The sequence below is a fragment of the Bos indicus x Bos taurus genome, chromosome 5 (assembly GCF_003369695.1).
Source record: "Bos indicus x Bos taurus breed Angus x Brahman F1 hybrid chromosome 5, Bos_hybrid_MaternalHap_v2.0, whole genome shotgun sequence".
Lineage (NCBI taxonomy): Eukaryota > Metazoa > Chordata > Mammalia > Artiodactyla > Bovidae > Bos > Bos indicus x Bos taurus.
In genome coordinates this window covers 865,344-881,902 of record NC_040080.1, presented here as the reverse complement: position 1 = coordinate 881,902, position 16,559 = coordinate 865,344, and the positions used below count along the sequence as shown (strand labels likewise).

Below are 16,559 nucleotides of genomic sequence, written 5' to 3'. Positions count from 1 at the left end.
ACAGTTCAGAAGCATCAATTCTTCGGCGCTCAGCTTTCTTTATAGTCCAACCTTCACATCCATACCTGACTACTGCAAAAACCATAGATTTGACTAGGCGGACCTTTGTTGGCAGAGTAATGTCTCTGCTTCTTAATATGCTGTCTAGGTTGGTCATAGCTTTCCTTCCAAGGAGGAAGAGTCTTTTAATTTCATGGCTGCAGTCACCATCTGCAGTGATTTTGGAGCCCCCCAAAATAAAGTATCTCACTGTTTCCACTGTTTCCCCATCTATTTGCCATGAAGTGATGGAACAACATGCCATGATCTTAGTTTTCTGAATGTTGAGTTTTAAGCCAATTTTTCACTCTCCTCTTTCACTTTCATCAAGAGGCTCTTTAGTTCCTCTTCACTTTCTGCCATAAGGGTGGTGTCATCTGCATATCTGAGATTATTGGTATTTCTCCCGGCAATCTTGATTCCAGTTTGTGCTTCTTCCAGCCCAGCGTTTCTCATGATGCATAGAAATTAAATAAGCAGGGGGACAATATACAGCCTTGACGAACTCCTTTTCCTATTTGGAACCAGTCTGTCGTTCCATGTGCAGTTCTAACTGTTGCTTCCTGACCTGCATACGCGTTTCTCATAAGGCAGATCAGGTGGTCTGGGATTCCCACCTTCTGAAGAATTTCCACTGATTGTTGTGATCCACACAAGGGTTTGACATAGTCGATAAAGCAGAAATAGACGTTTTTTAACTCTCTCGCTTTTTCGATGACCCAGCGGATGTCAATTTGATCTCTGGTTCCTCTGCCTTTTCTAAAAGCAGCTTGATCCTGGCTTGGAGAATTTTGAGCATTACTTTACTAGCGTGTGAGATGAATGCAATTGTGTGGTAGTTTGAGCATTCTTTGGCATTGCCTTTCTTTGGGATTAGAACAAAAACTGACCTTTTCCAGTCCTGTGGCCATTGCTGAGTTTTCCAAATTTGCTGGCATATAGAGTGCAGCACTTTCGCAGCATCATCTTTTAGGATTTGAAAGAGCTCAACTGGAATTCCATCACCTCCACTAGCTTTGTTTGTAGTGATGCTTCCTAAAGCCCCCTTGACTTCACATTCCAGGATGTCTGGCTCTAGGTGAGTGATCACACCATCGTGATAATCTGGGTCGTGAAGATCTTTTTTGTATAGTTCTTCTGTGTATTCCTGCCACCTCTTCTTAATATCTTCTGCTGGCTCCATGGCACTGGAGCGGCCATGAAGAGATACCCCACATCCAAGGTAAGAGAAACCCAAGTAAGATGGTAGGCGCTAAGAAAGGGCATCAGAGGGCAGACATACTGAAACCACAATCACAGACAACTAACCAATCTAATCACATGGACCACAGCCTTGTCTAACTCAATGAAACTAAGCCATGCCCGTGGGGCCACCCAAGACGGGCGGGTCATGGTGGAGAGGTCTGACAGAATGTGGTCCACCGGAGAAGGGAATGGCAAACCACTTCAGTATTCTTGCCTTGAGAGCCCCATGAACAGTATGAAAAGGCAAAATGATAGGATACTGAAAGAGGAACTCCCTGGGTCAGTAGGTGCCCAATATGCTACTGGAGATCAGTGGAGAAATAATTCCAGAAAGAACGAAGGGATGGAGCCAAAGCAAAAACAACACCCAACGTGGATGTGACTGGTGATAGAAGCAAGGCCCGATGCTGTAAAGAGCAATATTGCATAGGAACCTGGAATCTTAGGTCCATGAATCAAGGCAAATTGGAAGTGGTCAAACAGGAGATGGCAAGAGTGAATGTCGACATTCTAGGAATCAGCGACCTGAAATGGACTGGAATGGGTGAATTTAACTCAGATGACCATTATATCTACTACTGTGGGCAGGAATCCCTTAGAAGAAATGGAGTGGCCATCATGGTCAACAAAAGAGTTCGAAATGCAGTACTTGGATGCAATCTCAAAAATGACAGAATGATCTCTGTTCATTTCTAAGGCAAACCATTCAGTATCACAGTAATCCAAGTCTATGCCCCAACCAGTAACACTGAAGAAGCTGAAGTTGAATGGTTCTATGAAGACCTACAAGACCTTTTAGAACTAACACCCAAAAAAGATGTCCTTTTCATTATAGGGGACTGGAATGCAAAAGTAGGAAGTCAAGAAACACCTGGGGTAACAGGCAAATTTGGCCTTGGAATACGGAATGAAGCAGGGCAAAAGCTAACAGAGTTTTGCCAAGAGAACACACTAGTCATAGCAAACACCCTCTTCCAACAACACAAGAGAAGACTCTACACATGGACATCACCAGATGGTCAACACCAAAATCAGATTGATTATATTCTTTGCAGCCAAAGATGGAGAAGCTCTATACAGTCAGCAAAAACCAGACCGGGAGTGGACTATGGCTAAGGTCATGAACTCCTTATTGCCAAATTCAGACTTAAATTGAAGAAAGTAGGAAAAGCACCAGACCATTCACATATAACCTAACCTAAATCAAATCCCTTATGACTGACTATACAGTGTTAGTGAGAAATAGATTTAAGGGCCTAGATCAATAGACAGAGTGCCTGATGAACTATGGACGGAGGTTCGTGACATTGTACAGGAGACAGGGATGAAGACCATCCCCATGGAAAAGAAAGGCAAAAAAGCAAAATGGCTGTCTGAGTAGGCCTTACAGACAGCTTTGAAAAGAAGAGAAGAGAAAAGCAAAGGAGAAAAGGAAAGATATAAGCATCTGAATGCAGAGTTCCAAAGAATAGCAAGGAGACATAGGAAAGCCTTCCTCCGCGATCAATGCACAGAAATAGAGGAAAACAAGAGAATGGGAAAGACCAGAGATCTCTTCAGGAAAACTAGAGATACCCAGGGAACACTTTCCAACTATGGCTGTTTTATCTGACTCAGTGGACATGAGTTTGAATAAACTCCAGGAGTTGGTGAAGGACAGGGAGGCCTGGTGGGCTGCAGTCCATGGGGTGGTAAAGAGTCGGACAGACTGAGCTGAACTGGTTAATAACAGCAGGAGGGCCTGGGGCTACCGCCCACCCCCTACCCCGACCCAGCCCGGGTCCAGTGCACAGGGCCGCCCACCAACCCGGACACGACCACGGCCCTCAGACCTCTCTGTACGTCTACCCTGGGGGCCTCCTCTGGTAGGGCAGGTGGAGGGAGGCGTGAGGGCCTGGAGGGTCTAGGCTCCAGGGTGGGAGTTAGTACTACAAGAGACGCTTTTCATTTGCAACAAAAGAAGCACGTTAATGAGATAAGGCAACAGAACGCCGTCAGACGGATTTCCCAAGGAGTCTCTGCCCTCCGTGGTGTCTCCCCAAATCTGCAACAAAGAGCCCAGGCCCCCCACTCCCAGCCACCTTGACAAGTCACCCCCTTGTGTCTCGGTGAGCCCGATGGAGTCTTAGAGCACTGATGAATTTTTAATTTTCAATATCTTTGTGTATATTGCTTTTTAAGACCAAATAAAATAAGTCCTCCAGGACAGGTAAGCATTTATTTTTAAACACAAGTCTCATGTGTCAAGTGGGGTGATAACCATGGGACTGGGAGTGGAAGCTGCGGGAGGGGCGCTCTGTGACAATCTAAAGGGTTGGACGTGGGGTGGGGAGGTTCAGGAGGGAGGGGACGTGTGTTCCTGTCGCTCATTCACGTCATTTATGGCAGAAGCCAACGCAACAGTGACATGAGGTATTTTAAAGTGAGAGTCTGGGTTACAAACAGCGGGGCCCCCAGCGGGGAGGAAGCACACGAGCCCCGAGGAGCCCCCAGCCAGCCAGTGTCCCCCGACCCGAGGCCAGTTCCCGCAGCCCCGGCTGCCTGGCCGTGGAGCAGAGACCTTTTACATGGGCACCAGGAGCAGCTGGACACCGGTTGGTCCTTGTCGGACCCCAGGCTGGACCCCCGCCCACCCGGCCTCACCTGGAGGGAGCCCCTGGGCTGCCTGGCTCCGGGCCTGCTCCGGGGATTGGGGATCGGGTCTCTGCATGTAGTCCCCGCAGATGCAAGCGGGCACCCCCTCTGACCCAGCAGGGCACACAGTGTCCACCCTCCCCCGTCAGGGGTCAAGGCCGTGAGGACCCCCGTGCACTGTGTCTCTGACGGCCCCCCCGCTCCCTGCCTGTGGACGTCAAGGGCGCTGCCAACCGTGGCTCTTCCCAGATTCTGCCGCCTGGGAGAGCGCTTCTCGCGGTGGACACAGCTCACGGCTCGTCACTCAGGCAGCGTCGGGGCCGGAAGGGCTCCGGCCGGATGACCAGCGTGGGGCCCGACCGGCTCGGCGTGGCGTCCTCCAGCCGCCAGGGGCACTCGTCCCGCGCCCCGTCTTGCTTCTCTGCCCTCCCGAAGGTTTAAAATGGCCTTTATGGCGCCTCTGTAATTTGCGTTTCTATTACTATGCGTGAAATTCAGCATTTTTTTCAACATGTGTAGAGCCAATTGTACTTACTTTTCTGTGAAACGAGTCCACCGTTTGCCCGTTTTTTTCTGTCCTATTGGTGAACTATCGGGCTTCCCAAATGGCACTTGTAAAGAATCTGCCTGCAATGCAGGAGGAGAATACAGGAAACTCAGGTTCGATTCCTGGGTTGGGAAGATCCCCTGGAGGAGGAAATGTCAACCCATTCCAGTATTCTTGCCTGGAGAATCCCATGGACAGCGGAGCCTGGTGGGCTACAGTTGATGGGGTCTCAAAGAATCAGACAGGACTGAAGTGACTTGCCACAAACACACATCACATAAAGTCTTCAGGATTCATGGTATTGACGAAAAATTAATCAGTCAAGCTACATAAGAAATGGAACATTTCATTTGAGCCAAATTTGAGGGTTATAACCCGGGAAGGACGTGTTGGTAAGCTCCGAGAACTGTCCTGCCCATTACACGTCGAGGCACAGTGAGACAAGGCTTTTGAGACCTTATACCTCAACCTTGAGGGTTGGACATCAAATGACGTATTATTGACAGTTTACATAACCCAGATGTAAGTGTCATCATGGCCCCTCAGGAGATTAAGAAGGAATTTATCTCTAAGGAGTTGTCTTGCTGACACTGGGAGAGTATTGGTTTTCATGGCTGAGCAGGTATTTCTGCCAATGGGGAAAGCGTGGTTGCTGCATATTGCAGATGCCCCACGCAAGGCACAGCAGGGGAAGAGAGTGGGCCAAAGGGTGGAGAACGCTTTTGTACAAACTTCTGTCTTGCCATAAAATAGGAGTTGCATTTCACAAAAGGCAAACTCTGTGCTTGCACCAGAGACCCAGGCTCCATCAATCTTGTGGTTCTGCCACTCTCCACAGGACCCAGAATGGCTGCTCTGGCGCCAACCACCCCATCCACATTCCAGCCAGCAAGAGGAAACTCCTCCCACCTGGAGGACACTTCCTGGCAGTGGTGCTCCCAGTTACTTAGCATCTATCTGGTCCCCAGGCCTCACCGAGCTGCAGAGGAGCCTGGAGGTGTGGCCTTTATTTCAAGAGGCTTCATTACAACACACAAGCAGAACGCGGTGGGGGAGGCCGGCTGATATCTCAGCAGCAGGCACTATAGCAGAGGCCACTCCCCACCCCACAGAACTCGGTTCTGGAAGCCTGGGGCTCAAGGATGAAGCTAGGGGCCTCAACTGCCCATGGATGGTGTTCCCTGGGGGGGGTCCCAGGAGGGGCTGGGGTCTGAGTGAGGGTGGCAAGACCTGACCCCACAAGTTCTCGGGGTGAGGGGGGTGTGAACAGTCTCCCCAGCCTAGAGTCAGCCCCTGGTTTGTGGGGAAGGATTTGGGGGACCGCTGATCCCTCCTCCCCCATGAAGCCAGATGTACCTGGTTCAGGAGTGGGGAGTCCACCATACCCACAGAGCAGGCCTGGAGGGGGGCCAGGAAGACACATCTGGAACGGAGGGCCCCACAGAGGGCATGCAGGGAGACGCAAGGATCCCTGCCCTGCTCAGTGCCGCCCACAGGACTAGGGGAGCCGCACCACTGGGGGGCCCTGTGTGAGGGAACAGGTCGGGAGCCCCAGCCCCGTTAACAAGCACCGTCTACACTGCCTTCAACACAGAATGCCCCAGGACAGGCTGGGAGCTGGACACCAGGGCCACGCTCGGCGGGGGCGCAGGCTCCTCTGCCTGGCCCAGGAGACCCGTGTCCAGTCTCTGCCCCTGTGGCCTCAAGTCAGTAGGGCCAGGGCCCTGAGCAGAGAGCACACGGGGTTAGCTGCAGAAGCTGAGAGACCAGCCCGAGGGCCCCCAGCCATCTGTGCAGACCCTCACACACAGAAACTGCCCCCTGCCCACTGGTCCCCCAGGACCCATCCTCTCCCCACACAGCCCCTGGGAAAACCTACTCCCCTCCACCAGCCCCGACACTGCCCACCCGAGGCCTTGTCTCCACCAGGCCCAGGACACCTCCGTATGACCCAGGGCCAAGAGACCCCAAACACAGGTGCCCGCACTTTAAACCACCCTGCGAGGGACAGAATTCAGACTATCGACGAGATGCTACACCCTGGCCAGAGACCGAAGTGCAGGAGGACCCAGGGAGCAGTGCGCCCAGGCTGGCCAACACCCCCAGCGGGCACACACCACCCCACACCCACTCCAAGCTCTCAGCAGCCCGCACTGTACTCCTGTCTGAAACAGAGATGGGGAAGACAGATGAGCTGGAAGCAAGAGTGGGACAGGCTGGAGTCGGGCCCCAGGAGACTGGACTTTGGACAAATCTTTCTCTCAACCGTGAAACATCTGCATCCTGGAGCCCCAGGGCCCTTGGGGCATGATCCAAGCTAAGGACACAAGGTGCCCTCGGCCCGGGCAGGGGTCCGCCAGCAGCCCCACCCACCACGCCCCTGCCCAGGGTCGGGGGCCAGGCCGTCAGCCCTGGGCTGAGGGAGCTTCCGAGATGGGGGCTCCCTGGGGCTGCCTCCATTAGAGGAGCCGCTGCCAGGCTGGGCGCGCCCGGTGGAACCTCACAGCAGAGCAAGCAGCGGCAATGCCAACGTCCGTGCCTACACCACAGAACCTGGGCAGACTGGCAGGCTGCACTCGGGCAGGGCCAAGCGGGCGGCCCTGAGAGGCGGGGCAGCCCCAGAGCGGAGGTGCAGGAGCCCCCACCCCACCACGAGCACAGCCCTGGGCGGGAGGGCTCTGTCCCTTTCGTCCCCCCGGACCACGGCCAAGGCCGCACCACGGCAAGGCAGCCCCAGCAGGCCGTCCACGGGGACCCGGGATGCCGGCAGAGAGAAGGCGGCCGTCAGACACGGGACAGAGCTATCCAAGGAAGATGTTTATTTTCAAGTTTCTATGGAAATGTTACAAACAATGGAAACTGAAAAGAAAAAAACATTTAAAGTTTCAAGCTACCATTTTAAAATAAAAATATGATTAGGTGAAATAATAAATAACGACACCCCAGAACACGAGAGATGAAGGCGGGGCACGAGCCAGGGGCAGGCGCAGGCCGGGGCGCCCTCCCCAGCCCGGCCGCCGGCCGCTCGGCGTGCTAGGGAGGCAGGAATGAAAGGGCCACACCGTCCAAATCTTGACTTTATTTTTTTTATATAAAAAATGCAATTTTGGAAACCCACCCTACCTTTTCCCCTAACATAATGCTTTTACCTCTTAAAAATAAAAATAAAGTACTAATCCTATGTACATCACATGTACCATAAAAAACGTATCCAAAGTTTCTATTGCTACCAAAGTGTTCTAAATTAAAACGAGTTACAGAAAGCCCCTCATTGTAAACAAAAGATTACAAGTTACAAAATCAAAGCACACACAGCCAGAGTCATTTATACAACAACCACATCCTGCTCCCAAAGCAAGTTGAATTTTTATGTGCCTGTATAAAAATGCATATCAATATACTTCTGCAAATTTATTTTTCATTATAAAGCAAATGAATACACTTTCTACAATAAATAACCCGCTGGGAGGCACACCGTGGGAGGCTGGCAGGTGGGCCAGGCTGCAGGGGAGGCCCGGGAGGCCCGCCCCGGCCCTCACGGAGGCGGCGGAGTGTTTTTGGTGATTTGCGAGTGATGCACGCGGCATAAATTTATTCTCCACCTCTTTCCACAAAGTACCATTCAAAATAATGTCATTTTCTTTCTTAAAATACACATTTGTCATTGTAAATGTACATCCCGTCTATTAAATAGTGGTACTCTGTGTAAAGAGTATGATTTACAAAATTATTAAACATTCAAAAGTCTTTAAAAAAAAAGAGAGAGAGAGAGAGCGCTACAGATGGAAGAAATGACGCCAGCAGCATCCGGCCGGTGCCCTGTGAGGGGCATGGAGCGGCGCCCGGGATGCGCCCACGCCGTCACGGCGCCAGATGGGGATGGGTCCTAGAAAACCGGAAAAGAAAACCTCCCCCTCCCTGGGAGAAAGAACTCAACTAACCCTAAAACTCAGAATAAGTTAAGTGGTGAACAATGTACAGCATGTACAGCTCTGCACACTGGGCGGCCGCCCCTCAGTCTATGTCGCTGAGGTCGCTGGCCGGCTCCCCATGCACGCGGCTCAGGTGGCTCATGGCGCGGTCGAAGGCGACCCTCACGGCCTTGCGGATGCTCGAGTTCCTGCCCTCCATCATCTTCAGCTTGTCTATCGTCTCGTCAATGCCCAGAGGGACCATCTTGGACTTCGGAAGCCACTGCCTTTGAGGAAGAAAACAGAATGTGAGGCCCGAGCGCACCGCCTGCCCATGGCGACCCCGCACACGCCCGGCCTCCACACCCCAGGCAGCGCCTCGGAACCCCAGAGCGCGGGCCCTGCGGGCACTCCCACCGCCCCCGCCTGACCTCCAGGCACACCGCTCCCCAGCCGGCGGAGGGCAGGGCTGCCCAGCGGAACTCAGCAGGGCGGCCGGCTGGGGGAGGCAGGGTCAGCAAGACGCCCCCCACTGACCTGGGGCACCGCAGGCCCCGCACAGGGTGGTCGGCCTCACACAGGCCTCGGGGCGGGGGCTGCGGAGGAGAAGGCCGTGCAGCCACGGCAGGAGCAGCCCTTGCAGAGACAGGGGTCCAGGAGCCTGAGTGGGGCCCGCAGGGTGCACGTGGACCCAGGGGCCCAGCGCCCGCATCCCCGCCCGCCACGGGGGAGGCTGAGCGCCTGCTCGCGCTCAGCGGGGCCGCGCTCACCAGCTCCTCTTGTTGTCGAAGAAGAGCACGAGGAAGAGCTTCTCGTCGGCCTTGGTCTGCATGTGCTCGCCGACCTTCAGCACGTCCAGCGGCGGGGCGGGGATGGTCACCCCGTTGTGGTGGCCAGGCACGCGCGGCATCTTAGGATCAATGATCTGCACAGAGCGGGGCGCGAGGTCACAGCACAGGCTGCGCGGCCAGAGAGCGGTGGGCGGGAAGGGACGCCAGGCACACCCGACCCCGAGACCCTGACACCCCGACACCGTGAGACCCTGACCCCGAGACCCCCACACCCCGACCCCAACACCCCAACTCCCCAACACCGAGACCCCGACCCCGACACCCTGACTCCCCAACACCGTAAGACCCTGACCCCAAGACCCCCACACCCTGACCCCAAGACCCTGATACCCCAACACCCTGAGACCCCGACCCCGAGACCCCCACACCCCGACCCTGACACCCTGACTCCCCAACACCCTGAGACCCCAACTCTGAGACACCCACACCCTGACACCCCGACACCATGAGACCCCGACCCTGAGACCCGGACTCCCCAACACCCTGAGACCCCAACTCTGAGATGCCCACACCCCGACACCCCCACTCCCTGAGACCCCGACTCCAAGACTCCAACTCTGAGAACCCCACACCCCGACTCCCCGACACCCTGAGGCCCTGACTCCGAGTCCCCAACTGAGACCCCCACACCCCGACTCCCTGATACCCTGACTGCCCAACACCCTGAGACCCCGACTCCACGTGGGGTCTCCCAGGACACCTGTCCAAGCGCTGCTGGGGTGGCCCCAGGCCCAGGAGCGGGGGACGCGGCCCCGAGGCTGGGTGCCTGCACACCCTGACCCGCCCACCGCACTCACCAGGGCCGGGTACGAGGGGTAGCCACTGCACTTGGCCCACACGACCTTCAGGGGCTCGAGGACGGAGGCGGCCGCGTCGGTGGATATCCACATGCTGTTCTGCCCGACCTCTGGGGAGAAGAGTGGGGGAGAGGGGAGTCACGGCAGGGCCCTCAGGACCCGCTGGGCCGCGCACCTAAGATCACCTGGACACCAGGACCGGGGGACTTGGGTGGCCCAGCGTGGTGTCGGAGTCCTCTGCAGCTGCGCCCCGCCCCGCTCCGCAGCCCCGGGCCTCGGGGTTCCGGCACCTCCCGCTGCGCGCAGGGCTGGTGGGCACACACTCACCAGCAGCAATGCGCGCTGCCTTGGCATAGTTCCCGTTCTCGATGCAGGATATCAGCTCGCTGCGGCCCTCCAGCGTGTGCCTGCGGACCAGGGCCGGCTTGCCGCGGCCGCACTTCGGTGCGCTGAAGCTTCAGGGGGAAGCGGACAGACTGTCAGCACCCAGAGCGCACGGGTGCCCGGCGTGGGGGTTGTTCAGGGGAGGCGGTGTGGGCTACAGCCACTTTTTTTTGGCTCCACCACGTGGGATCTCAGTTTCCCAACCAAGGACCAGCCTGGGCCAGGCAATGAGAGTGCCAGGTCCTAACCACAGGACGCCAGGGGCTCCCAGCCATCGCCGCGACAAACCAGGCTGGGAAGCCCGTATGGACGCGGCCTGTTCGTCCGCAAGCTGTGCTCAGCTCTCACACGGTGCCTTCCCCACCGTGAGCTCCACAGAGCGGGTGGCGGGGAGCAGGCACACCCGGGGCCCACCTGGCGTCGCAGAGCGGGCTGCTGCTGGAGGAGATGCTGGACTCGGAGGCGCAGCGGCGGCGTGGCGCGGCGGTCCTCCCCGGGGCACCGCCCAGCTCCTGCTCGCCCCGCGCGGCCCCAAAGCCATTGGTGAGACCTGAAAAACAAGTGTGCGTGCAGCCCTGAGCTCACCAGCTCTCTAAATCGGGACAACACAGACAAACGCACCCTGCAACCCACACCCACGCGCCCAGTACAAGGAGACGCAAGGAAGGGGGGAACTGAGTGGAAACACAGATCCCACGAAGGCAAAGAGACACCGGCTATTCCTTCCTGGACGCTCCCGTCCCACTGACCGAGGCCCTGAGCCTGCGGGGTGGGGGTTGGGTAGGCTTCCAGGGGATCTGCACGTCCCCAGCGAAGGAACATCTTCTTCCAAGACAAAGCACGAGCAGGGTCCCCAGCCCTCCAGAGCCTGAGACCCAACACAAGCGTCTGGTCCGCGTGGGACCCTTGTGTCTGGAAGCCACTCACACCGAGCCTGCCACAGCACACAGGAGGCCAGGAGGCCCGAAGAGCAAGCGGCCCACAGGCCCACGGCATCAGGCCGCAGGTCGAGGAGGACCTCAGAGCCAACCTCAGGTCCTGCCCCAGAAGTCCACGCCAGCAGGAGGCAGGGAGGAGACCAAGCGCCCCACCCGCCGGGTCACGAGGTGCCAGGAGCCCGAGGCGTGTCCAGCGACGCCCGGCCCGGCCCGGCCCGGCCCCTCTGGGCGACGGCTGCAGGGTGGAGGTGCCTTTTCCCCCAAAAGAATCCCATTCCTCATGCTTCAAAAATCTAAAAATCTATTTCTTTAAAAATGTTTTGAAGGAACTGGCTGATTACTGGTTTTCTCATCTGCTGTACATACTTCTCTGTAAATAAAAGGAGACATGGAGACCCTTTACCAGACAGCCTCAAAGATGCAGGAAGACAGCGCGCTTTCTGCTGCCCCGCCCACAGTGAGCCGGTCAGGAGGCTGCGGCTCTGCCGGACGCACCCCAGGCCTGGCACTCTCTCTCTCCTACCAAGTCTTATTTACTTATAAGTAGCAGCCACAGGTAGTCAGGGGTGTTACACTCATTTTTGGAACCTGGACCAAACCACCCAGAGAAAGCACGTGTCTCGTCTCAGCCCAGGGGCCAGGTCCCCGGGCAAAAGCCCTGCAAAGGGAGCTCTGAGACCCCACCCACACCCCCAGGAAGCCCCCAGACAGACCAACGCGGGGCCAGGCCCAGACACGCCCTCAGGGACAGCAGGGCCAAGGGTGCTCAGCCACGGAACCAGAGCTGGGGGCCGCCTCCCCCCGCCCTCCAAGCCGCTCAGCTGCCTTTGCTGGCGGAGAGGAGGACCCCGAGAGGGTGACGGGCAGCCTCACCCCCACAGGCACCCGGCGCCTGGGAAGGGCTCGGTGAGGGGTCAACGGGGCCTGCCGTCTGCGGCCCCAGCACACGGCGGGAGGCGGGAGCCGCCCTCCCAAGGCCGACAGAGGGCGGGAAAAGGGGGAGACGGGCCAGCCCCAGGACCCTGAGCACATCCCGGGGAGACGGCGCCGACAGCCCTGCCCATGCCCACACTTGGTGACGAGCGACACCAGGGAGAGAGGGCCCGGGGGCAGCTGGGGACACGCCCACCCGGGGTGACGAGCGAGTCAAGCAGTCCTCCACATGCTACCCGCTGAGCGGCACACAAGCCCAAGGGCATGAGGCCCGGGGCTGGAGCAGGGCCAGGCTCTGCCAGCTGCCCCACGCCGCCCAGAGACCTCGCGGGGCCTGAAGTGACACTGGGCAGGAGCTCGCACAGGGTCCCTTTGAAACACCAGGAGTCAGGTCAGGGCCCAGTCAAAAGTGGCTTTGGGGACAGGCCAAAGCCCCCAGGTTCCCTGGGAATCAGAGCCAAAGCCTCGGATGACAGAGGCACCCAGGATCTCAAACCCCCTTCTCCATCCCAGAGACTGACACGCCGAGTGGGGAGCCCTGGCCCAAGTCAAGACGCCGGTCGGCGGGGCCACAGCAAGCGTCCTGAACCCTCACACCACGGGGACAGGAGGCCCCTAGAGGCTCCCACAGGTGCGCTGGGCACCAGGCCCACACGCCACAGCCCGCCGGGCACGCGCGGGGCAGCAGGGGCCGCAGCCAGCCTCTGTTTTGGTTACAAGCTTTTATTTTCAGTGTTGCGATGGAGCTGCATTTGGGGTTGTTTCTCCACCTTTCAATGAAAACACAGATGCACAGCAAGTAGGATCCCGACTCCCTGCTCGTGCCCAGACCAGCTCCAAGAAGACGCAGCAGCAGGAAGGCCAGCGGGTCCCCCGTCAGCGGATGCCCACGCCAGGGGACAGGACGTCCGCTCCCGGCAGCAGGCATTTGGCGTGGTGACAGAGACAGAGCCATGCATCCCGGGGACCCGGGGGCGACCAAGGCACCGGAGAAGCAGGGGCGGCAGACGCCAGGGGCCAGCACCAACAGCAGACAGCGAGGGCGGAGGCGCTGACGCCACGCGGCTGGGCAGCGCGGTCCTTCCTGCGCCGGCCCCAGCTCCACCCCAGGTCCTCCAGAGCCAGTCCGGGGCCGGCCGAGCACAGGCCAGGTCTGTCCACGTCAGTCGCCTGTGGAGGCAGCGGCTCTGAGGGCGCCTCAGCCCAAGGCTTCGCTCTGCACGGCCACCCCGGGCGCAGGGAGGCCACGCGACGTCCCAGCCAGCTTGAGCGCCTGCGGGCGGCCGGACACCTGACGGGGCGGGCGGGGTAGGCGGCCTGGCTCCTCCAGGTGCTGTGTGTGGGCTTTGTGTGGCGCTTCCAATGCCATCCACAAGGACCGGGTGACACGCAAGGATGAGGGGTCCTTCCGCTTCTCCCGTCCAAGGTGAGCGAGAGAGAACAGTTAGGGTCCAAAGAGTGAGTTAGCCCGCATGTTAGTAGCTAAAACGAGGACCTGGAAAACAGCGAAACAGCCGTTTAGTCTGACTGAAGGCCAGACGCTCCCTGAGCAGCGCGCATGCCAGGAGCCACGTGGCAGGTGTCGCGACAGGAGGGGCTGACAGCTCGGAGCCCGGCCTGGGCCAAGAGTCGGCGGGCACAGAGGAAGCAGTCAGACAGCACGGGCCCCGGAGACGTGGCTCTGGGACCAACAGCCAACGCGATGACCCCCGGGGCACCTGCAGCGAGAGGCCCGCGTGTCTGGAAGGAGGAGGCCTTGCCGCGTGCAGTGGACGCCGAGGACTTCCTACGAGGCACAAAACGGCTCTCTGGGAAAACTGCAAGGCTGCGAATGCCCATATCCTGAGACCGCAAAGTCTGTGGCTTGGAGCCACGGAGCCCCGCCAGACGCCCGGGTGAGGCCACACCAGGACCGGGGACCAGGCCGGTTGGTGCCAAGCAAACCCTCAGGACAAACCGCGCGTGGAAGACGGAAGACACCGCTGTCTGGAGAGGAAGAAAGGGCTCTGCCTGAGCCGGGCCGCAGGGCCGGCACCTCCAACACACCCAGCCCACTCGCAAGGCCTCCAGAACCGCCTTCCAGAGCTGCCACCACCCGAGAACCTGCAGCGTCCTTGGCTCAGGGGTGGCAGCAAAGAAGTGACGTGGTTTCCACAGAGACATCTTGGGAGGGAGCCCAGAGGCCCCAAAAGTCCAGCAGCCGGAGACCCACAGGGCGGTGTCCGACTCGCCTCCCGGCAGCAGGGGGCCTGCTAGGAGAATCCTAGCAACAGAAAACCCAGCGGAGCGCCTCCCACTAAGCCTAGCTGAGAAAGGCCCCGCCACGAAGGGACCCATCTGAACCTGGGTCCTGGGCACTAACGCAGCCCAGAGCTCAGAGTCCCAACAACGCACCAACAATTACCCACTTGCTATCAGCTCATCAAAACAAAGCACTGTGCTTACTGGAAAGTGTATTATCTAATAGAACTAATTAATGGGCACAAGTTTACTCTGGCGACAAGAAGACCGGTCTATCCATCAAGGCACCGGAGACACACCTCCGTGAAAGCTGGGCACCCACCCACCCCGCGAACCTGCGCTGCGGCTCAAATCCAAGCAGCAGAGGGGAGGACGCACTTCTCTGCGTGGCTGTGACCGACGCACCGACAGCTCACGCCACGGCTCTGGTCCGCAGCCAGCACATCTCCATAGACACCCGCAGCACAGCCACGGTGGAGCGGACGCGAGGGTGACCCACCGCTAGTTTACCCACACGGAAACCCCGTGCCTCCGCCGGGAGGGCTGGGGTTCAGCGCAGGCTGAGCACAGGGGCGCGAAGGTGCCCGGTGTAAACACAGCCCGGGGGCTCCTGAGGAGCGCAGGCACGCGGACGGGAGTTCACCAGACAGACCTCAGCCACGAGAGCTTCGTGATAAACCAGAAGCACATTCGCACTACCTTAGCAGCAGACGGCTCAGTGCACGTGACCCAACCAAGCCACACAGGACAGAGCACAGGCGGACGGCACGCCGCGTCCACCCGGGCCCGCAGGCTTCAGAAGAGGGGCCCGCCGCCCGGCACCCACGCGCCCGCCAGTCGGGAGCCTCCCGGGCCCAGACTCCCCGGAAGGGACCAGCAGGGCCCCCAGGCCAGGCCGACCCCAGCCCTCGGCCACCCTGAGGTGCTGCCACGTCAGGCCTGCGACTGGGTGCTTCTCCAAAAGAAACAGCGTCTGTCTCCTCCCGTGGACGCAAAGGGCAAACGCCGGCCCTGGAGGCGCCCCCACCCGACTCCGCCCGGGACTGGGGGCGCACGGGTGGCGCTATTTACCTGTGTCCAGGCGCTTTCCCGGGGACCCCTCCTCCACCTCAGAGTCGCCGCAGGTGCTCCGCGACCTTTTTCTTGGCTGCAGAAGAGTCTCCAACCTCGGAAGGACTACAGACAAAAAGGTTTTGGTCCCTAGCTGAGGAGAAGTTGGCTGGGTTTCAGTGTTCTTGGCAGACTTTGGGGGGCTTACACTTTTCGATTTGCAGAAGAGAACAGAAGTGCGTCTGTTTACATCGCTCGATGGCTCCGCCCCCGGCGCAGCACCACTACGGGCGAGGGTGGGCTCTGGAGAGTGTCCGCTTAGCAGCGCGCTCTGAGTGCAAGTGCTATGTGACTCATTACCAAATGTGACTCTTTTGGACAGTTTACTCTGCTCTGGGTGGAGTTCTACTGGGTTGAGGGTTGGTGGTTCTGAGTTAGGCTCCGAGTTTGAAGGAAGAGGTAATGCATCTGATGGTTCAAGTTTAGGGGGAGATTTATCTCCTGAAAAAATTATAAATAAAGTGATTTTTGAAAGCTGATAATTATTCAAAGCTATCATAAAACTTACTATAATTGTGAAGTCCACCAAAACACTAATTCAGTCAAGGAAACACAGCATCACACATAACTGTCTGCAAGCAGCCACGGCCACACTGTGCGCGCCCCTGACGCCCGGCCGGCACCTGCACCCAGGGTCAGAGGCTCCTGAGACCACCGCACATGCGCCAGCCCAAGACACCATTCGAGTTCATGACAGTCGCTGCAATCGACAGTCACTTACCTTGAGGAAGAAAAATATGTCACGTAACTAAGGGGGTCTAAGCGGGCATTCCCACAGTCCTGACCTGGTCCACAAGGTTAGCAAACAGAAGGAAACAAGCATGTGAATCTGATTTCTGACCAGGGCATTCTAAGTTGATGTCAAAAAACGGAGCCGTGAGTGGCTGCAAACGCGCCAGGGAAGCCCCCCATCGGCTCTCAGACCGTGC

General features: G+C 58.0%; 1 protein-coding gene across 1 annotated transcript in view; it reads right to left on the bottom strand.

Moving 5' to 3' along the window:
• Positions 1–7,524: 7,524 nt before the first annotated feature.
• Positions 7,525–16,559, bottom strand: part of BRD1 (bromodomain containing 1) — a 35,203-nt gene continuing 26,168 nt past the window's right edge. The window contains 6 exon segments of the mRNA XM_027540476.1: positions 7,525–8,663; positions 9,147–9,301; positions 10,025–10,134; positions 10,352–10,479; positions 10,823–10,958; positions 15,592–15,696. Coding sequence (XP_027396277.1) covers positions 8,480–8,663; positions 9,147–9,301; positions 10,025–10,134; positions 10,352–10,479; positions 10,823–10,958; positions 15,592–15,696 — 818 coding nt within the window. The 3' untranslated portion in view covers positions 7,525–8,479.